Raw genomic sequence first — 22608 nt, 5'->3', positions numbered from 1 at the left:
TTTCCAAAAGGAAGGAGAACTCTTGTTACCAGGAGATGAAATAAGGTGATAGAAATGTTATAATTATAGTTCAATGTGTGGCATGCTACAACAGCGATAAATATGACATATGTCTTTACCACCCCCAGTCCCTACCAGCAAACTTGGTAGACTTCCATGTGTTTTTGATCAATGAATGACTCAGTTCCCCCAGCTGGTTGTGAACATTCTACTCTCTTCCTTACACTGGCCCAGAATTTTATCAGCTGCTCTTCATTCTGTTTGTTGTATTTGAAGTTTTTATGCCCACATATAAACTCCCTTTTAATCCCAGGTGCAAAAAAGTGCCTGAGACACAGCCAAGCACGCAGTAAACACCCTGTGGAAATCTTAATCTCTGAACCGTAGCACAGAATGCTAACTACACAGTTGACAGGATTGATAACCGGGTGACCCTTGTGGCCTTTTGGTTTAGGCCTTCAGAATACCAAGCCCCCACCTTAAAGACACGACCTTCCCGCGGGAGGCGGGGCAGGACTCTGGGACCTGGGCACAGCAGGGCCCCAGCCTCTGGCGCTTAGCTGAGCACAAAGGAGACAACTGGAGGCGGCGGCGGGAGCCGATCTTCTTTCGCCAGCCACTCGCTATTGCGGTTACAGACCTGCAGATCCCCTCCCCCTTCCCCACCCAGGCCCGCCCGCCCGCTCGCCTGCCCGCCTTTCTGTCTCCTCTCTCCCTCCGTACTGGACCTCCCGGGTCCATTTCCGGGCTCCTGGTATTTGGTATCGATCAGGGCCGCGGGGCGCGGAGCAGGTGGCTGCGGCGGGGCAGCTGGGCCGCCAGCCTGGATCGCCGGGCCGTCATCGCATTCTTTGTCGTCAACCCCTGTCCGCCGGCCCGCTCGGGCTCCCGGCCGGCGCACTGTGCCCGCCAGACTTTGCGCCGCGTTAGGCGCTGCGGGTGAGCTCCGGCCCGGCTCGGTGCCCGCGCGGCTGGGAAGTGAGCGGCCGGGGGCAGCCAGGACCCTGGCCCGACATGGCCGAGGTCAGCATTGACCAGTCCAAGCTGCCAGGAGTCAAGGAAGGTAGGGGCTGGGGCTGGGGCTGGGGCTGGGGCTGGAGGCGCGCGCGGGCCCCTCCCCTCTCGCGGCGGGTCCTCTCAGGCCGGGGGCGTCGGCATTGCGGCCCCCGAGGCCCTCACAGGTCGTCTGCCTTGGCTGGCCTGGCCTGAACATGAAGGAACTTGGATTTAGGCTCTAAAGTGGGATCTTGGGCAAGTCGCTCAAGATTCCAAGCCTAGTTTTTCCTTTATAAGGGAATGGGGGAGGATAGCACCACCCTCAGCAAGTGGTTGTGCCAATGTTCTCAAGAATGGCAAAGCCTTAGCGAACCCCGAAAAGCTGGGTATATCTGACTACTTCTTAAAAATCAAAGATTTAAAAATCAAATCCTAGATGACTTAAAGGCTGGGAATTGGGGAGGGGTTGACATTCAGTTCCCTTGTGGAGCCTTTGTTTTGAAACATGACTCTTTCTCTCCTTCTCTCCGTACTTTTCCCAGCCCTAGGTCCTGGCTGCCTGACTTTCCCACCTTCTTCAAGGTTTAAAAGTTTAGGCTGGGTTTTGCCGTGAGTGGGCGGACAGGAAGCTATAAGCATTTTTTTTTTTTTCTTTTTACAAAAAACAGTGAGCGAGGGGAACCAGAGGCCTGGTGACCTTTTTGAATGTCTCCTTATGCTGATGTTCAGGAAAATAAGGATTGAGTAGTACTGACTTGGCTTTAGTTACCCACAGTTAGTCCTTCCACTTCTCTTCCCTTGGAGTACATCAGATACCGTAGGACCTAGCGTTTTTATTGCTATTTTGGGTCTTGGACCATCCTAGTCTTCAGTTAGTTATCTTTGGCGATTCTTTGGTACTAAAGTTCCAGAGTGCTGTTGTGAGGTCAGAAATTCCAAGAGCTTGCAAAGACTGCCTTTGTTGTGAATGTTGAGTACTGTGGCCTGAAATGTTTTGAGAATATGGAATTGAAAATAAGAATTTTGCTTTCTTGGAACTGCGTGTTTCGTTGCCAGCTTAGTTTGATTCACATGTTCTTGCTCAGATCAGTTCAGAAATCCCAAGAAAACTAGTGACTGCTTAGCTGCTTTCTTTCCCAGAGTTCCAAACACTAGGAGAGACTAGTGGTTACTTAGTAGTCACTGATTTTATGTATAATTTTTAGTGGGGCTGGGTCTGTCCTATTGTTCCTGAAAGGTGTTCTAACATACCCAGATTTAGGGTCTTATCATTAGTGCCTTTTCACTTTTCTGTTCCTAGCCTGGTTTTGGTGAAGACATTCACATGTAGTTTTCACTTCTCTGTTAAGACTAAGGAGCTTGATTAATAGGAAAGGCATATTAGTACTTTACTCTTGAGAGTCCTAGTCTTAGAGATTATCTGGTTGCCCATTGCTATTGGATATGAGTTTGTGTGTGTGTGTGTGTGTGTGTGTGTGTGTGTGTGGAGGTACTTTAAAGAAAAGTGATCCTGAGGTTGTGCTTCTTTAGGGGTGAATGATGAGTAGATGAGAATTACAGTTCAAACAAAACAAGATAGGTAGAAGGGCATGATTGTACACACCTGTAATTGAGCTACTCAAGAGACGGAGGCAGAAGTATGGCAAGGCCCTGTCTCAAAGAAAAAAGGACTGGGGATATAGCTCCTTAGTAAAATGCCCCTGTCTTTAATACCCAGTACCCAAAACAAAACAAAACAATAAAACCACATACAGTCCAAAACAAAAAACCACACACTCCAAAGCCTGACATTTAAAGTATTAAAATATAATGCCGTGATTTTTACTCAGTCCATTATCTATGTCAGTGACCTGGAAAAAAATTAAGACTCACTTTCTGTGTATGCATTTGTATTATTGTTATATCTTCTAATTTCTTACAAAGACATGCATGATTTATGCTGGTGTATTATTTTCCAAGGAGTTTCACAGACACTTTTCATCTAAAAATGCTGGATTTTTCTATTTCCAAACTCTTTTAATACTTTAGAACATTTCTAATTGGCTTTCATTTGGCATAATATCGCATTTGGTAATTCAGATAAAGTGATAAGGAAATCCGATAAAGTGATAAGGAAACAGTGTGGCTCTTTCGTGTGTATTTGTTAAATTGGGATTTAATGTTTATTAATTTTTTTGAAGGTCAGAAATTGTTGAGAAGATCATTGTTTTTATAAGCATCTTATTTTTCTGGTTTTAAGATCATCAAAAGAAATAATGTGTCATACTAGGAACATCTTAATGGTGGTAAAATTTTTGATCTGGGAAGTTTTCAAGTCTAATAAATTGTATCTTTCTCTAATTTACCTTTTAATTATAGCTGTTACTCCCTCACAGTGTCTTTACCATAATTAGAATAGAGCTGGTGCTTGTGACGGAGTAAAATATGCACAAACATTGAGACTGTTGTAATACCAAAACTCCAACCAAGTTTGAGGAAGTTTAGTAGTACTTAATATTTGGCTTATATGCTTATATGTTTAATATTCTGGCTCAGATTTTTGAACCTCATTTAAAAAAATCCATCTCCTTCACTTCTCTATTTTAATTTAAACTTTAAGTTGGTTGATAAACAATTAAATTTGGTATCATGGGGCAGATTCCAATAGAGATTTAGAATACTAATATAATGAATACATGACCCTTCCCACTGCCACTTTTTTAGTAGGGCTTGGGGCACCCTGAGGCCTTTGTTGTGAACATCTCAGCAGAGGTCATGGGTAGCAGCCACAAGCATTAGGGTAATGTGATATTGAAGAATCTTCTTTGCTAGATTAAAATCCATTGTTTGCCCCCTTAGTTTTTAAAGAGGTCAAAGATATTCATCATTTGGTCAGAACTCTTTAACCCTTTCCCCAACAGTTTCTCACAAACAGCTCTTGCAATATTTATACCTTGGCATATCTCTTTTAAACTATGACACAAAGAAGTGTTTGAGTTCTTACATAGTAAAAAGAATTAAGTCAACTAAATGTCAACGTGTCTTTTTTTTCCTGGCTAAAACATTTGGAACATCTGCATACTTTTTGTAGTGGAAAATACTGCTGCTGATGTTTAGGAATGATGTTGTCTTCCTTCTGAAACATTTCAGGTTCTGGGCAAAAAGATTTGAAATAATTCCCAGCCACTTTTTAATAATTAGATCTACAACTAAAATGCAATATACATTTTACAAATGTTAGGAAAACTCCTTAGTTTAGAGTTCAGAGCTAAAAGTATATTTTTCCAAATATAATCGTTTTTAGTCAGTTGACAAACTTAGAATTTTTTTGGTATTTTTAACTTCTTTGCTGAATTTTCCTTCTGAAATAGAATCAAGATGTTCTGCTTTCCTTTTTATTCTTTCTAGAATCTCCTAACTTTACTTAATTTGAATTGCCCACTTACATTGTAATTTTGCCATTTCCTCTATCTATCCAAGATTTTATATTATCTCTAAATTTTGGTGATAGCAATAGCTTGTCCATCAAAAGCTTTTCTAAATCCTTCCATGTTTTATCACCTTCATGTTTTATCACCTTCTTTGAAATTTCTTGAGTGTTAGTTTTTTACTTTCAGCCACTGGGCAATTTCATTCCCAGTGTCAACCTTCTGTTTTCTTTCCCTTCAGCAGTTTCCCAAAGTCCTCCCCCCAGCCCTTGGTATTGTTCTACAAATGGAAAATTTCACTGTTCCCAAAGTTGGTAAATTCTGTGTGTGTGAAAGATGTTTGATATCTAAAATCAGTGCACCTGGGAGTGAATTATTCCTTGATGTACAGGTAGCCAGCTTTTCTGCAAGCCAATTGTTTTTATTTAGAGAAAGAAAATTGAATGTGTTTTTAGAAATGTCTATAAAAGGAAACATACCCACAGTGCCCTCTTTCATTTTAAGTCAAGGACACACAGTGCCATAATGGGGTAAATTAAATTAATAGCATAAATCCAGAATTTCAAGGGGAAAGATATGAAATTATGTCTGGTTCAATAAATTAACCCAGTAGTTCTAGAGATTGAGAACATTACCAACAATTTAGGCATCTAATGCATTGGGAATATTTGTGAGATGCCTGGTCTGGCTTGAGGGCAAATTTGGTTTCCTCTTTCTTTGAAATTCCATAGTAGTTTTTGTTGTTTTTAGTGAAACCCTGGCTAGATCTCTTTGATTTGTGTCATACTTACCTTGCTTTACTCTCCTCATCTGGCTTCTTTTTTATTTTTTTCCTTTTTTTTTTAATTATTATTGGTTGTTCTAAACATTACAAAGCTCTTGACATATCATATTTCATACATTTGATTCAAGTGGGTTATGAACTCCCATTGTTTACCCCATATACAGATTGCTGGCTTCTTATCTTTCATGTAGCTGGCAAATATTCAGTAAATATTTGAATGCATGGATGAAGAATGAGTGAATAAGTGAATATATTGTTAGATGTTCCTGTTGGTTTAAAATTCCTATTTTTTTTTAAAGAGAGAGAGAGGAGAGAGAGAGAATTTTTTAATATTTATTTTTTAGTTATCGGCAGACGCAACATCTTTGTTTGTATGTAGTGCTGAGGATCGAACCCGGGCCGCACGCATGCCAGGCAAGCGCGCTACTGCTTGAGCCACATCCCCAGCCCTAGAATTCCTATTCTTAATATATTGATTCCATACTCTTTCTTATAAGCGCTTAAGGAATAGAGAGAATGCCTTTTAATCATGCATATCACCTATCATTAATGCCAGCATAATTTTATTTTTTAATGAATATTTATTTTTAAAGATATGCACTGTGAATAGAATTAATCCAACACAGATATGTAAACATAGAAAAAAATAAGTAATTCCCTGCTTTTCTGGCCTTGAAATTAATAATTATTATAATGGAATATAATTTTGTTAAAAAACTTCTGTGTTTTTCTTAAATGCAAAGCAATTTCACATAATTTGGGAAACAGAAGGAATCTTTGATATAGATTTAAAAAAAATAATTATCCACTGGGTGGTACATACTATGTGAAAGTAGTGAAATAAATAATAATAATAATAATAATAATAATAATAATAATAATAATGATATACCTCATAGTATCATGCTGTGTTTTGGAATACACAGAGTTGTTTTTAGAAAAATTCTCTAAATTCGTATGTGTACCAAAAATGCCTTTTGCCTAAGTGAGGAAAAATCTTCCACTTTATTGCTATAGGTAGTCAGGCAATGGTTTCTTAAATGAATAACTGCATTTTTTTCAAATGGTTGTGATGTTATTTGTAAAATCTTTTTTTTTTTCTTTTTTAACTGACAGGTATTAAAAGGACAGTTCTTATACAGGAGAGTGTGTAGAGTGTGTAGAGTTAATATTTTAAAAAGAGATATTAGCATTCAAAATTACTGATCCAGGCCAACATCCTCATTTTTCAGATGAAAATCTGTGAACCAAAAAGGGGAAGTGAACTAAATCACTGAGGTTAAGTAGCTAGGGATTGGCACATTGGCTTTAGAATTTAAAAAGTTTAGAACTGTTAATATTTACAGTTTAGTTTCCTGCTTCCCTCCTTGCCTCTTTTCTTCTCTCCTTTCCTTTTTTTTCCTTTTCTCTTTTAAATAGTTCTGCAGATGCGTAAGAATAATTTCTGAAATGCTTTTTTAAATACTGTCATAGGGTTATCATAGCAAAATGAAAATTAATAGTGTCAAGACTATTTCAGAATTTTCTCCAGTTCTTTTAGGGATAATGTTTCAAGTAGATAATAATGAGTTAACATTTTATTTTTTAATTAAATATTTTTAAATTAATATTTTAATTTAAATATTTATATAAATATAAAAACTTATTTTTGATTGAGCAAATTATTGGATGAACAATAGGAAGTCACACTCCTGCCTTAAGTGTTTTTCTACTTGAAAAGTCATATAAACAGTGCATATCTTCTCTGATATTCCTAAAATTTAATTGATTAAGAAAGTCAACATAAAGCCATAGACCATGGTGTTTCCTCACTTCTTGTCAGGGTTCTAAAAAAGCTTTTTAGGTTAATGAATTTTTTCTCAGTGACAGAAAAGTAGCTTAGCCACTGGAAGTGACACTGGATTTATGTTTTTAACTGATGGCCCATTTAAACATGTCTGCTTCAGAAATGTAAAATTAGGATACCCTAGATAAGACCACCAAAAGATAATTAGTTTTTATATTCAGAAGAACTTTGGGGATTATTTAGATGTTTGAATCTAGAATGTTCCACTTGTTTAATTTAGAAACCAGTGCAAAAGAGTTCTCTGATACTACTTTTAAAAAGATGTGACAAAAACCAAGAGCTCTTTCCTTTTGCCACCATTTTACTTAAAAGCACACATGTGCCTCATACATACACACACAAAATAAGTGTGTATGCCTAGGATATTTGGTAACCATATGCTGTCCTAAGAACAGTGAAAATTTTTATAATAAAATCAGTTGTACAATTGGTCTTGTTTTATATTAGTGATTCTTTTCCTTTTTTGATTTTTAGTCATACAGTAAAAATTCTTGTTAATATAGAATTCTTGAGTTTTGACAAAATGAATAGTCTTATAACCACGACAGTAATCAAGATGTAGAACAGTTTATAACCTCCATACCTCTTAACCTCTTTTTCTCACCCACCTAATCCCTGTTTTCTGCCTCCCTAGTTTTGCTTTGTCAAAAATGTTATATAAGTAGAATCACATTGTAAGTAGCTTTTTGAGTCTGGCTCCCCCCCCCCCCCCAAATAATGTATTTAAAATAAGATGTATTCAGGCACAGTGGTGCATGCCTGTAATCCCAGTGGCTCTGGAGGCTGAGACTGGAGGATTGGAAGTTCAAAGCCAGCCTCAGCAGAAGTGAGGTGCTAAGCAACTCAGTGAGACCCTGTCTCTAAAAAAAAAAAAAACACAAAATAGAGCTGGGATATGGCTCAGTGGTCGAGTGCACCTGAGTTCAATCCCCAGTCCCCCCACCCTCCTCCCGGCCAAAAAAAAAAAAATATATATATATATATATATGTGTGTGTGTGTGTGTGTGTGTGTGTGTGTGTGTGTATTTATTAATACTTGTATTAGTTTTATTGATTGGCAGTAGTCCTTCCTGTGGCTGTTCCTCAGTGTGTTCATTCACTGCTCCAATTTGGATTGTTTTTAGTTGGTAGTAGAGTTGCTGTGCCTATTTGTGAGTGTGTGTGTGTGTACTTAAGTTTTTGTTTCTCTTGGATAAGCACCTAGGGTTGGATTGCTAGGTCATATGGCAAGTATATGTTCAAATTGCCAAACTCTTTTTCAAAGTGGCTGTACCATTTTGCTTTCCTACCAGCAATGTATGTGAGCAGCAGTTGTTTTATATCCTTGCTGGCACTTGATATTATCAGGGTCTTTTTGTTTGTTTAGCTATTTAAATAGGTTTGTAATAACATTTCATTTTACCTTTAATTTGTATTTCCTTAATAACCAATACTGATGAGCCATTTTTTAATATTTTAATTATTTTTTATTGGCACATTATAATTATACATAATGTTTCGATTCATTATGCTATATTTGTAGGTGCACATAATTTGATCAGTCTCATTCCCTAGTACCCTCCCAGTTCCTTTCCTCCTTCTGATGTGCTTGGTCTACTCTCCTGATCTCCCTTCTCTTGTTAATATCACTTTATTTAGTTCATTATAATTATATACAAGTGGAATTCGTTGTGGTATATTTGTATATGGACATTGGATAGCTTGATAGATTTTGTTGAACCATCTTTTCTTGTGCTTATAGTGTCTTGTAAATTTTGCCCTTGTTTATAATTTTATAGTTTATAATTATTAATTGTATGTAATATATATTTATAACATGTTAATTATATATAATTATTATACAATTATAATTTTACAATTTTTTTTGGCAGTACATGGGATTGAATCCATGGGTGTTTTACCACTGAGCTACTTCCCCAGTGCTTTTTATTTTTATTTTTAGACAGGGTCTTACTAAGTTGCCCAACTTGGCCTTGAAGTGCAATCCACCTACCTCAGCCTTCTAAATTGCTGGAATTACAGGCATACATCACTGTGCCTGGTGTAATTAGATTCTTTTCTTATTATTGAATTTGGAGAGTTCTCTATATATTCTGGATACAATTCTTGTCAAATATGTACGTAGTTTACAAATGTCAATGGGCTTTAAATATTGGTTAACCATCAGAATAATGTGGGAAGCTTTATTAAAAACCCATTCCTAATATTTATTTTAGCTGGATCTTTTGGAGATGGTTCCAATAAACTATAATTTTTATGTATAGACACAATGGGCATTTAGAAAATACTGTGGCTGCCCCAATACCAGGATCCTCCCCTATTCTAATTTCTTAAGTTTTTGCAGCGAATGTTCATTTATCTGACAGTATTAAAGACTGAGTAGTAATTCACCCCAGTACCTGAAATTGGTTACAGGGACCTGAAAACTACAGCTCTTGCACAATTGGGTTTACCTGCTGCTTGCTTCTATATAGCAAGTGAGTTGAAAAGGTTTTTGTATTTTTTAAATGTTTCATGACTGTGAAAGTTGTATGAATTTCAAATTTCAGTGTCTGAAAGTAAAGTTTTGTTGGAACACAGCAATGCTCATTTATTTGCATCTTGTCTATGGTTGCTTTTGTGCTACAGAGGCAAAGATGAGTAGTTGTGACAGAGACCACATGACTTGCAAAAGTTTTCACTGTCTGGTACTTTACAGAAAAAAAAAAAAGTATCCTTTGAAACTACTTTCAATGAAACTTTTGAAAAACTTTCTTAACATTTTTTTTGAGATTTTGTTATCAGTATGAACACTAATTATCATAACTTTGCTTTACTATTTGCTTTACTCTTGGGAATAATTGTTGATTGAACTCTTATGACAACATATTTAATTTTTGTAGTGACTTTTAAAAATATACTTATATCTTTTTATCTTTGCTTTAAGAACAAAAAGTTATATATTTCTAAAACTTTCAAGATTGAGTCAAAATAGAAATCTTGTGTAAAATAAAAGTCTGCTTTAGGCCAGCAATGAGTTATACAGGTCTGTAGCTGGTAGTGTGGGGGGGGTCTTTTATGAGTGCATGAGTATCTAACAGATCTAATTTTAAAACTTTTTTTTTTTTTCCCCCATTGGTGGTATTGGCTGGGGAGTAAACCCAGAACCTTAAATGCTAGGCAAGTTAGATAAGTGCTTTACCATAGAGCTGTATCCCTAATGCCAACACATTCAACTTTGAAAAAAAATTGCTTATGTTATTTAGCTTATTACTTAATAATTGGCTCTGTTCAAAACTTGTTATGGATATTTATATAAATGAAGTATTGATTCTTCTTAGAAACTTCCATCAGAGGTATACATAGACCGATTTACCACCAAACTTCAAAGACTTTGTGTCATGAATATTTCCATTTCTGATACAACTCCTCAGTGATCAAATGCCAGGGGAGTCTCCTTTGGACATTTTTGGCTCTTCCTTTTCTAATGAGTCATAAAGGCTGAGTCAATTTTCATTAATTTTACTCTAGGACTTTCAAGTGCATAAAATAAAATTTTGGGTAGACATTCCCTCCCTATCAACCATTGTTTGTCTATTAACAGTAGAGAATCCCATGATTTACTTTAAATATTACATTTACTGATTTTTGAGTAGTGGGAAACTTGAAGTAGAAAAAGAGGGAGGGATGCAATTAAGGTCCTTTTTTCCATATGTGTATTTTATTTGCCTTAACATCAGGGACAGTACCTCTTGCAGAAAGGGCTGTTTAGTCACAGTTTCAGCCACTTACAAATCACTTTCTGTCTTTGTCTACAAAATGTTCCCTTTTAGTCAGTGATTGCTGAATTCTAAATTATTATGTCTGCTTCTATTGTTTTCCCAGGCTTCCATTGTCAGACCTCATTACTTTAATTTGGCCTTTAGTGTATTCACAAATCATTTTTTCTTTTTTGTTGTTTTTATTGGTTCCCCATTAAAGCCCCATAGAGTTGATCTTTGAAAAATTATTAACTGAAGTGGACATTGCTGAAACAGCATAAGAAGTAGGATATGATGATTAGGTGAGGTCCTTCTTAAAAAACCCTTTCTCGCTATGCAAATATAAAATTTTCATTGGCTTTAAAATCTGAAAGGTATCTGTCTCCTGTAGACTATCTTGAAGTTATTAATTTGTTTTCTATTTTATAACTGATTATGAAATGAATGGTAAAATATGCTACATAGAAAATAGTAGAAATCATTGGGGTTTTATTTTCTGTGTTTGCTTAATTATAGAGTTTACCAAAGTTGTTTTTATTTAGTTAGCTTTCTTTCTGTTCTTAATTTATGGGTTTCCCTATGAATTTCCAAAAATGTGGGGAACAGATGTTGAATTGATTCATGCAATTGAAGAGAGGTAATAAATACATTTTTGATTTTTTTTGGCAGTATGTAATATAACTATCATTTTCATTTACATTTTAAATAGAACTGTAGGAGGCTACTCCTTTTACTCTTTACACATTTCTGCCATGCTTCTTTTCAGTAATTGATCTCCTCCTAGAATGATTTTGCAATATTTGCTTTACCTTATTAATATATTAAGTATTTTATTCAATTTGACATCTAACTTGTAGGATAAATTTAAGTTCAATTATCTTACTTTGTAAAGTGAAGTACTTTGAGTCTAGATTTTTGAGACTGTTTTCATATCTCCCTTTTACCACTTTTTAAGCTATAACATCTCAGAGAAAACAGTATCTTTCTAGTTCCAGTTTCTTAATCAGTTTACTATGCCAAATACTGCTCTGTTAGTTAATTGAAGAAATGCATATGGAAACTTTTTTGGTGTTCCTACTCAGGTCTCACTGTAAACCTTCCCACTTTTCTCCCTTCCATATGATGGGTCCTGTGAGCTGGAACCCTAACCTATAACCTGCAGTTTCCTTCTTCACAATTCAAATGTAGCCTATTTCTATCCAAACTCCTAGGCCTACTTCAAATACTGATTTTCCATATGTCTATCCTGCTTCTTTTCTGGGTTATCTCATGAACTCACCTTGAAGTATATACTGCTTTAAGCAGCTTGGTTCTGTGTATTGGTCTGCTAGTTTTCTGAGGACAAGGCTAGTAGCTGAGCTGACTGATCTCAATATTTTTTAGGGTTCCTTACACCTAGAAGATACTCCAGAAAACTTGTCAAAATATGAGACAATTTGTGTTCAGTGAGTAGACTGACCTGATGCAGCTATGCTAATCATGGCAGAGTAAGAGCTATGATTATTTGCATGAATTCAGTATAGTAAGAGTAGGGTGCTCTGGATAAGTCATATTTTTTGTTGTTGTTGTTGTATGAGTTTTCTCATCTCTTAAATTTTTCCAGGATTTTGATTGGTGTTGTGGTTAACTCAAGGCCTGAACCCATAGTTCTATTTAAGGATTGATTTTAGTTATATAAGATCCTGGTAATGTGTGCTCATTATCCAATAAAGTGCTATACTATTTTGTTGCTGTTAATTGGAAGATCCAGTTAGCTTCTTAGTTGGTGATGGGTTCAGTTCAGAAATTTTATTTTCTCCTTTAGATTTATTTTTAGATAAAGGGGACAATATTCTTATAAACTTTTACCTAAACAAGCCAAACATAACATGTATTTTTAAAATTCTTGACTGTAAAGGGAAATAATAGTGAAAAGTCTGAAAGTTTTGGGTTGGAAACTAAATGAGGTACAGATTGCAAATTTGGAATGATTTATGATGAAAAGAGGGAGAAAGCATGAGTAAAAGAAGCTCTGAGATTTTTGCTTTGGGTATGAGTATTTAATTTGTGCTTATTTTACAATGATCTCTTTCAGCTTTATATGGTATATGAAAAGTTAACACTGCATTAGAACATGCAAAACTATAAAAAATTTCTACATCTAGGGAAATATTATAGAAGTTTTCTGAATCATCTAAAAGATTTTGACCCATTAAAAAGCAAGTGAGGCAAGTAGATTCTCTGTAGCAGAGAGGCATTTGGATAGGTTTTGTTCATAGATGCAGGTTGCCCCTAATTCTCTGACTTGCTCTGCAAGATATAACAGGATAACCAAGTATACTGTAGAGTGTACTAAGCATTATATAGAGAAATCCAGGGCATTTAATCTACATTATAAATGAACTTAAAGAGTTGGTGATCCTCAAGGAGGAAGGTGTTAACTTTCCCAAGCTTAGACCCAGGAAAACCTTTTTATAAATAGCACAGTCCTCATTTGTACATATTGGGCAGTTAGTGACTGATAACATAGCCTCCTTTCACCCTGACAAAGAAGGTTTTGTGAGAACTGTTAACTGAAATAGGAAAAACTTACCTTTTTAAAAGGTACCAGGTTGACTAAAAGGTTTTTTTTTTCTTTTTTAAGATTACTGATGGTTAAAGCTACTAGACAGATGAATAAAAGCTGATTTTCTCATTTTGTTTGCTAGAAATAGTGAAATCAACATCAGCAACAAAGAAATCTTTTGTCCAGTAGGTGGGCACATCAGCCATCCTTTATGGATAGGCTTTGTATAGATTGCAATTAATCAGATTTTTAGTTGATGTTGTGGTATCTAAGAGACAGATGTATATCACTTAATACTGAAACTTATAACCCTATATCCAAATTTAGTGAGTTTATTAGGATAATTTAGATTGTCTCCTCATAGGTCAGAACATGAGGCTCTGATTTGCAAAGTGACTTATAAAATATCACTTGGTGAGCTGCTGATAGTATCTAGAATTAAGAAGAGGGTTCTTGTATTTCAGTTTGTTTGTATCTTATGTTACAGTGAAGCCATTATATTTCTTCAAGTTTGGCAATACATACCCACATTTCTTAATTAAAAATACCAAAATGTTGAGTAGATTTGCTCAAAAGCTTTTATTGGAGTAACTCAGATTATAAAAATTAGGAAAATCCATCTAGTTTTACCTATGCCAGAATTTTTAAATTTACATGTTAATGTGTTCACTATATTTTGACTGGCCACACTTCTCAACATACAGTTCTATTCTTAGAACATTCTTGATTTGATACTTTGATGATTCTTCTATTTTAGTAAATAATAATTACATAATTTTCATATGGAATTCTAATTTGCTTTCTTATTCTGAGCATTCAACTGAAAAATATTTGGGGTGGTGGAGCTTATTAAACATTCTAGACATTCTGATTTCCTCTTACCTCAGTCCCACAAAGTACATATGGAAATGTGTTCTGGACATATGAAGTTTAGACTATGCTTTATAAAACTCATCCTTGCCAAAAAACATTTCTAAAAATTATTAATAGCAGGTAGTGATTGCATATTTCAGTATAGATTTTGTTCTAGATCTATGTTAATCATTGACTTAATGAGATCTGAGTAGAAGAAACACTTAAGAGAAAATAATTAACTATAAGAATTTATTAACTTTGATGATGCCAACAACAATAATGGGCTTCATTTATTTCAAAATCTTATAGAGTGACGGATGCTTTCTTTTCTTTTCCTTTTTTTTTTTTTGGTGGGGCGGTACCAGGTATTGAACTCAGGGGCACCAGACCACTGAGCCACATCCTCAGCCCTATCTTTTGTATTTTTATTTAGTTACAGGGTCTCACTGAGTTGCTTGGAACCTTGTTTTTGCTGAGGATGGCTTTGAACTTGCGATCCTCCTGTCTCAACCTCCCCAGCCACTGGGATTACAAGCATATGCCACTGTGTCCAGCCATATGCTTTCTTTGACCCTTCATAACCTTGTCTTTACAGCATTTATCCTTAATTTTAATGTATTTTTAGCTGATACCTAACAACATAAAAACACAAATGTATATATTTATATGATATCATGATGTTTTGATACATGTATACATGTATGACATTTAAAGCAGGCTAAACATTACCTCTTCAAGTATTTGTCATTTCTTCAAAGTCAAAAGACCCTGAATCCTTTCTGGACTTTTGAAATATACAGTACATTATCATTATCTATAATCGCCCTATTATACAATAGCCCACCAGAAGTTCTTACTCCTTCCTATCTTGCTATAACTTTGTACTCCTTGATCAACTTTTCCCCCATCCCATCCTCCCCCTGTTTATCCTTATTTTACAGATGAGAAACCTGAGGCTCAAAGAGATTAAATAACTTCCTCAAGGTCTTTTAACTTACAAGTTCACAATATTGGAATCCTGGTCTGTACAGCTGTAATATTGATGTTTCTTTTTCTCTGAAATACTTCTTAAACATTAAACAAAATTTGTAGAGATCCATGTTGCCACTCTTTTGTACTGTTTATTTTGAATCTCAGCAACCTTAATGGAGTCTATCACTATAATTTTTGCTTCTCTGTTCTCTTAGTACTAGCTAAGTTGAAAGACTTTATTGAGATTAGAGAACTATTGGAACTTCACACATAATTTAAGTACCAGTGAGGAAATTTGCATTTCCTCCTAAAAAAGAAAAAAAATGAAATAAATCCCCTTTGATGAATCTTTATAGAGAGCCAAAGAATCCTTTCTTGAGATCTATGTGTAACTCCTGGTTATCTGTGTTAATGGGTTTACTTTGAAACTTGAACTAGCAGCTTCTGTGGGGGTTCCCTTCTTATTCTTTATAGACTGTATTTCTAGAGGAGGAAATATAATTTTAATATGAGCCTGTTTATACGATATTTAGGAAGTCTCTGATCTTTTGTGTACTTATCACCTTAGATTAGTATTAAAACTGAATTTATTTTAGGAAAAAGCCTGGAATATCAAGATACCTTTTAGACAAACATATTTCTACTCAGTGAACATGACCCTTTACTGAGTACATGGTGACATGCCAGAGTGGAATTTCAGAAATCTCAAGATTTAATAATTTGTTTTCATAATTTTTGATTTATGCAATTCAGGGTAACTGGAAATGTGTATTGAGCTCTGACAAATGATTACCAGAATGGAATTATGAGTGTTGCAGTTTGCTTTATGGGAGTAAGATTCTAAGAATATTTCACTTTGCCTACTTATCTCATGGCCTTTATTGATAAAGTTTGAGAATTTTGAGTGTTACTTTTGATTAAAACTGAATGAATTTACTAATCCTAATAGATAAGAAAAAGCTAGCCAAAGTATCTTCTTGCGGAAGAGAAGTTGAAAGTAGAAATATCTGACTCAAGGATAAATAGAATTTACTATAGCTAGTACTTAAGGAAACTCTTGTCATATGAAGCCAAAAAACCAACATGATTTTTCTTTCTCTGGTGTAAACTTGTACTTTAGTTGGGTTGGATGTGATCTTTTGGGTTTTAATGGGCATTACTGAGTTTATTCTACAGAGGTTTAGGGAGATGGGTGGCTTTTCTTTCTAGGCTAAGGCAAACAAAGAATTGGCTGCCAAACCACTTGAGGACTTGTTTAAGTGCCAGGAAAAGTGCCATCTAAAAAGTGAAACAACAGAAGGTTGGAGTTTCTTTACAGATGCATAGAATCAAGGTAGAATAAAAAATTTTTATTATCTCTATGTTCTTAAAAATTGCCTTGAAACAATTCTACTCGCTACTGCTTATATAAATGCAGTTTACTGTCTTGAGGGGACCTGGTGGTTCTCAGTGGTCTTTGTTTACTACATAAAATATGTGACTGTCTTCATTAGAATAATTTGTGGGTATCTTTAAAAAAATGAAATATCCTTTAGTGCTCAAATATTTATGATGGTTTTTATTTCTCTTGTGTTATAGGTAAATAAATATAGTGGTAAGAGTTTATTAAGTGAGTGTTGGATGGTTACACTGTCCAGCTTCCTGAGCAATATGTCTTTCCTGAATAGCTTGTAGAACCCATATTCTGTGCCTTGTTATTACAGAATACACTATATAACAGTTTAATCTTTTTCTAAGTATAGCTTTGATTGTTACTACAGAATACACTATATGACAGTTTAATCTTTTTCTAAGTATAGCTTTGATAATTATCACTTTAATTACAAAAAATGTATAAATGTTTAAAAATTAAATCATTTTAAAATGGACGTTCAGGCCTCCTTTTTACTCATTTTTATATTATGCTTAATTATTTTAGTTGTTGAGTTTCAATATTTCTGAATTGTTCTAAAGTAGATCACCCAAGGAAAATGTAATTGTTATTTAAAGAAGGCAGAGAAGATAATAAATTTAGGAGAATGCTTCTTTAATTGTGATCAATTTAATTTTCAAGGCCAATTGAAATTTACAAATATACATATTTGCTAATCTGACTTCAAGATCCTTCAGTAAGTATTTGATTAGTAAAGTGTTACAGATTTGGTGGGTATGTCAGTAGCAGTTGTATTTCAAGAACTGAACTCCTTGAACCATGTTGAATAACTGGGTCCCTTTCCTTTCCAAGTAGAGATTTGATTACTTTGTTTATGTGGTCATATCTGCACAGTGGTTATCTGATAAATGTAGAATGATTCCTGACCTTTTCACCCTGGTGAGGATAGCAAATCTACCAAGATTTTAGGGCTGCTTTTTTTTTTTTTTTTTTTTTAAAGCATGGCGAAATTTCAGTATACAAGCACTTTAAAGGTAAATTGGTAGTTAACATGAACAATAATATATTCAAGACTCTCGGTTGTCCATAATGATAAAGGGAATTAAAACTTTTGGTTAAAACATGTATGTATGTTAAAACGTGTGTGTACACACACACACACACACCAGTGTTATGCTTTTAAATGCTGTGGAGTCTCACAGGTTTACTGAATGGTCCGTATCTAAATTGGCATTATCCTATCTGTCACACTGGATTATTGTCTAGCATGGTGGTTCCAATAGAACTTATATGATGATGGAGATATTTTGTATTTTATACTATCCAAGATAGTATGGTTAATAAAACTGAGTAGAACTGATTTTTTTAAAAAATCAAAGGTATTGAACCCAAAGGCACTTAACAACTGAGCCACATCCACAGACCGTTTTAATTTTTATTTTGAGATAGGGTCTCACGAGGTTGCTTACAGCCTTGCTGAGTTGCTGAGGCTAGTTTTGAATTTGTGATCCTCCTGCCTCAGCCTCAAGAGCAGAGCTGCTGGTATCATAGGTGTGCACCACCATGTTCAGCCTGAACTGAATTTTTAAAATTTAATTTTAATTAACTTAAATTGAAATGCTACATGTGACAGTGTGCTGTTAAAACAAAATATTGTGACACTAAGAGTACAATGATGCATTGAAGAACATAAAGATTTAGTTTAGTTTAAGGAAATCTTTTCTAATATCTGTTCCATAAAACATTAGGCCAAGTGGAATGAACATCACCTAAGGTTCTAAAGAGAGCCTTAGTGACCACTCAGTGGGAATGAAAGGAGCCTAATACTCAATTTGATGAACTCTCAGGCTAAATGATTTCCTGATTGAGCTCATTTTGAGATTACAGGTTGTTTCTTGAGAAGAAAGGAAGTTCATCTTGAGTGTTTTGTGTTAATATCTGTATTTGCATTTTCTTAGAATAGATTAGGACCTAGCCATAACTTTTTCAAGTAGATTTTGTTTTGTTACCATTGCCAAAAAGGTTTGGCTTTACAACACTAATCCATGAAGTTCATGCTCGCAACACAAGGAGCTTGTGAAGTTGTTTGTATTTTTTTAAAAATCACTTCTTAGGACCTTAGGACCAGAGGTAAATTGAGTCAGATAGTTCCTTATGGAAACTTTTTTTTTCCAGCAGTGCTACCAGTATGAGTAAAATTGCTCTGTTTTCATCCTGCTACCCACCTCCTTTTTTTTTTTTTCACTGCTTTTCTCATTCCCCATTTACCCTGTCAGATGGAAATTACTGATTCAGCTATTTTCTGTTTCCCAATAAGGTACCCAGTTAGTCTGTGGCTTTGATAATGATGTAGATGGTCTGTGATATTAAAGTAGTACATCTGATTTGATGACTTATATTCTCTCAGCATTTTCAAAACCCACTTGCCTGCAATCTGGTGTGTCTGTGGTTAGCTATAATGTATCTACTTGCCAAACAAATGGTTTAGGTTACTGAGGTTTTCACTTAACTTTGAATTTAGGAGATTGGGGGGAAAAACACCAAAAAACAACTCAGAAACCTACTTTGATAAATTGCATCAGATGAAATTTTGGGATAAATTAATTGTTTTGCTTTTATAATGAATCTTTACTGTGTTTAGCCTTGCGTGTTCATTGAAAATTTGTATGTGTACCTAGTCACACATTTAAAACTCAAGTTTATTTCCTTTTCCATTTTATTATTGTTTCCTAAGTTCCAACATGACCTCTGAATTTACTATCATATTGGATGGATACTAATAAACATTTTTCATCAAATAATTAACATTAGTTTTCCTTTCTGATGATTAGAACTGAATAACTTTTCCCTTCTTGCTTGGGTAGGTAGAAAGATCATAGGGAAATTTAGGGCGTATGTAGGCTTTGTTTTTATTTGCATAATTTTTCCATTAATAATTTGCATTCTCAAGCCCAAAGGGAGGAGTATACATGAATCAATAAAACATTGCTACTGCCACTGACTTTTTTGCCTTCTAAATATTTCTTATTTCACTGTTTAGATGCTTAAATTAGGATAAAGATATACCTCTTTTTATTATAAAATATTTTGAAAAGGATTATAAGATTCCTCGTCATGGAAAATAAATTGGAAAACAGGGAAATGTTTAAATAGGAAAATAAGCTACATTATAATCCCATAGTATACATTTAATATTAGGGTTTTTATATTTACCTTTTTTGAAATTTCTAAATTAAAGTTGAAAAGTCAGATATTTCAACTATAGTCAAAGTATACTATAGCTCAAGGTGGCCCTGGGCTCTGCTTATAACATAGAATATATTTTTAAGCTATTTTACCTGTGCTTTAGACAATAATGATGTGCTTTATGGATGGTCATCTACAGGGTGTATAAAACAACAGGCTTCAGAGTGCTAGTGGTTTGTCCAGAGCAGCCACATGCCCTCTAGGGAATGTGTGTGTCCCAATACTAAAATCAGGACCAGTGGCTAACCACTATGGGTTGGCATTATAGGTTTTGTTCTAAAGACCATTTTACCTAATTACCGAAAAGGTCTGCATTGAAAGGAAGTGGGTTTTTGTTGCTGGATATTTAAGAGGAATTGAGATGATTGATTGGACAAGGTAAGGCTGTATTTGACAGCAAATAAAACCCTTTCTGATAATAGACGATGTTAGCATCTTTTATAATTTTAAGGAAATGATGAATTTGTCTTTTATGAACAGTGACTGAAATTCAGAAATATTTGAGGAAATTTGGAACCCCAGTCTATCATTTAATATATTATTCTTGAAGATATTTCTTTGGGGTTAAAGATTTTTAATATTCTGACAGGTTGGTGCTCTAACCAAGATGGTGACTTTAGCTGATTAGATATTGGGAAGAACTTTGCAGAGGAACCTGAATTATTCTATTCTGGTATTTGCAGATCTTTTAATGAAAAAGAGTTTTCCCAGAAAAAAATTTAAAAGGGACCTCTAATTGAATGAAAACAGAAGGGAGACCAGTAGAGTTGAGGAAGGGGATCAAGGAGAAGGGAACAAGAGAGAGATAGGGAATGTACTAGGGAATTAAATTGATCAAAATATTTGCATATATGTATATTTCACTATGAATCCCACCCTTGTGCATAATCATAATGCACCAATAAGAAAACAGATACCTTTCTATCTGTCTGTAATGTTTATTGCAGAATAATAAACCCTGAAAATGTCTTTTCATTATGAGGATTTCTCAAGATCCTTCCTTCTTTCTTTCCTTCCTTCTTTTAAACTTGTTTTTAGTATTTACCTTCTATTTAATTTGTTAACATTTTCTAATTTTCAGCACTGTTTACAGCGTGTATGAAACCTTAGAGGACTTCTTAGGACCTGAGGCAGTTTTCTCAAACCAGTGACTCATGAAACTGACCTCAAACCCTTCAGATTCTTGCCAGCATCTCAGCAAATATTGCATTCTTTTTTAAAATTTCACATAAATCCTAAGCATATTTGTTGCTTATGTATACAGATATATACACATTTTTCAGAATAACATTCTCTAATCTGGGCAATACCATTTTTTTTTTTTTGCTTGGATATACGATTCCAAATCCCAGAGCCATTATTTCTTTATAAATTGAGTGGTATGTTTAATTGTCGTCTAAGGGAATAATAGGTTCTTCAGAACAAGTGGTTTTCAGTACCACCTGCCTGGGTATACCATGTTTCTAGATATTCTAAAATTCTACCAGGTGATGTATTCTTCTGTTATAACACATCTGAAATTTAGGGTGATAGAATTCATTGTTTGAAGTATTGTTGGACACGTAGCTCCTTAGAATTGTTTTGAGTAAGGTGGAGAATGAATCCGTTTGTGAATAAATCAGTTGCATTGGTTTTGGTTGTATGTAGCAAGTTTGGGTTAATATAAAGGTGAATTGAGATATTGAAGGATGATTATGTATTATCTAGGTAGCAGAGGGTGTAGATGGGTGCCTTAGTCATACTGGATAAGGGATAACTTTGCTAACACCTGTGTAATGGTGTCTAACATTTTTGTTGATTTGTAAGGCCCTGCCATTGTCCATGTTCTACACCCACAACAACCAAACAACTGAAAATAGAACCCCAAACCAGTAACCATAAATATCCCCAAACAGTTGAAATATCAATTAATGTTACTTGATCCTTTAATTGCATATACAATGTGTAGCATGAAAGTCTGTTTTTTTTTTTTTTTTTTTTTTTGTCTTTTACAAAGGAATTGTGGAAATCTCTGGGTACTTTGTGGGTAATTTAATAGGGGGATAATTACACTAAGGATCATAAATACAGAAAGGTGGATCTGATTTAATTATAAATGGATCTCTGCTTGAAAAGATCATCTGTCTCTCAGACAGATGGAGTAACCATGGCATATTGGAAATAACAGGGGATTTGAACGCTTGATCAGAAAAGTAGCACTGCTGTTGCCTACTTTGACTAGGAACAAAGTAATGAAACACCTGTGCAGTTTATTTGCTTAGCATCTGCCAATATTATGTGCCATTCCCTATCTCTGTCATAATGTACTTTGATTTTGTTAGTTTCAGTGAGCTGGAAATTTTAGACACAAGAGAAGGATCAAAATTTCAGTTGCTCTTTGTCTATAGTAAATTAATTATTCAAACATTACTTAGATATTATTTTTTGTTCTCAACCTTCTGCCTGAAAATGGGAAATTTTGTTTGTTAAAGTGATCAGCAACTTAGGGCTGTTTATTATTTTGACTCATAATTGGAGCAGATGGTTAGGAGAGTATTTATAATTTTATTGCTCAGCTACTTTAAGAAACTCCCTATTGGGCTGGAGGAGTAGCTCAATGGTAGAGCTCTTGCCTAACATGCTAGAGGCCCTGGGATCAATTCCCAGTATAGAGGGCATAGATGAGAGAAACCCAAACGAAGCAGCTCCCTATCAGTTCTTTTAGCCACTGGTGGTTGTGGGCACGTAACAGTGGTCCACTTTACATTGTGAACATAGCCCTTGCTGCTTATTTTAAAAGGGACATATTTTTCTTTTCTTTTTCTCCATCTCCCCCTCCATAACTTAGAGGCAGAGAATAAGATTA

At 35.0% G+C, this 22608-nt stretch overlaps 1 protein-coding gene across 4 annotated transcripts in view; it reads left to right on the top strand.

The window, feature by feature from the left end:
* The first annotated feature begins 542 nt into the window (after positions 1-542).
* Positions 543-22608, top strand: part of CCDC50 (coiled-coil domain containing 50) — a 66304-nt gene continuing 44238 nt past the window's right edge. The window contains exon 1 of one of the 4 annotated variants that reach the window (XM_081301385.1): positions 543-1063. In XM_081301385.1, the coding sequence (XP_081157511.1) occupies positions 1015-1063 (49 nt within the window). In that variant the 5' untranslated portion in view covers positions 543-1014. The remainder of the gene's footprint in view (positions 1064-22608) is intronic. The other 3 variants (XM_081301382.1, XM_081301383.1, XM_081301384.1) reach the window with 3 other exon arrangements.

This window comes from Spermophilus citellus (genome assembly GCF_964194105.1).
Source record: "Spermophilus citellus genome assembly, chromosome: 7".
Taxonomy (NCBI): Eukaryota; Metazoa; Chordata; class Mammalia; order Rodentia; family Sciuridae; genus Spermophilus; species Spermophilus citellus.
Note: the sequence above shows the minus strand (reverse complement) of the source record. Positions and strands in the feature narration are given on the sequence as shown.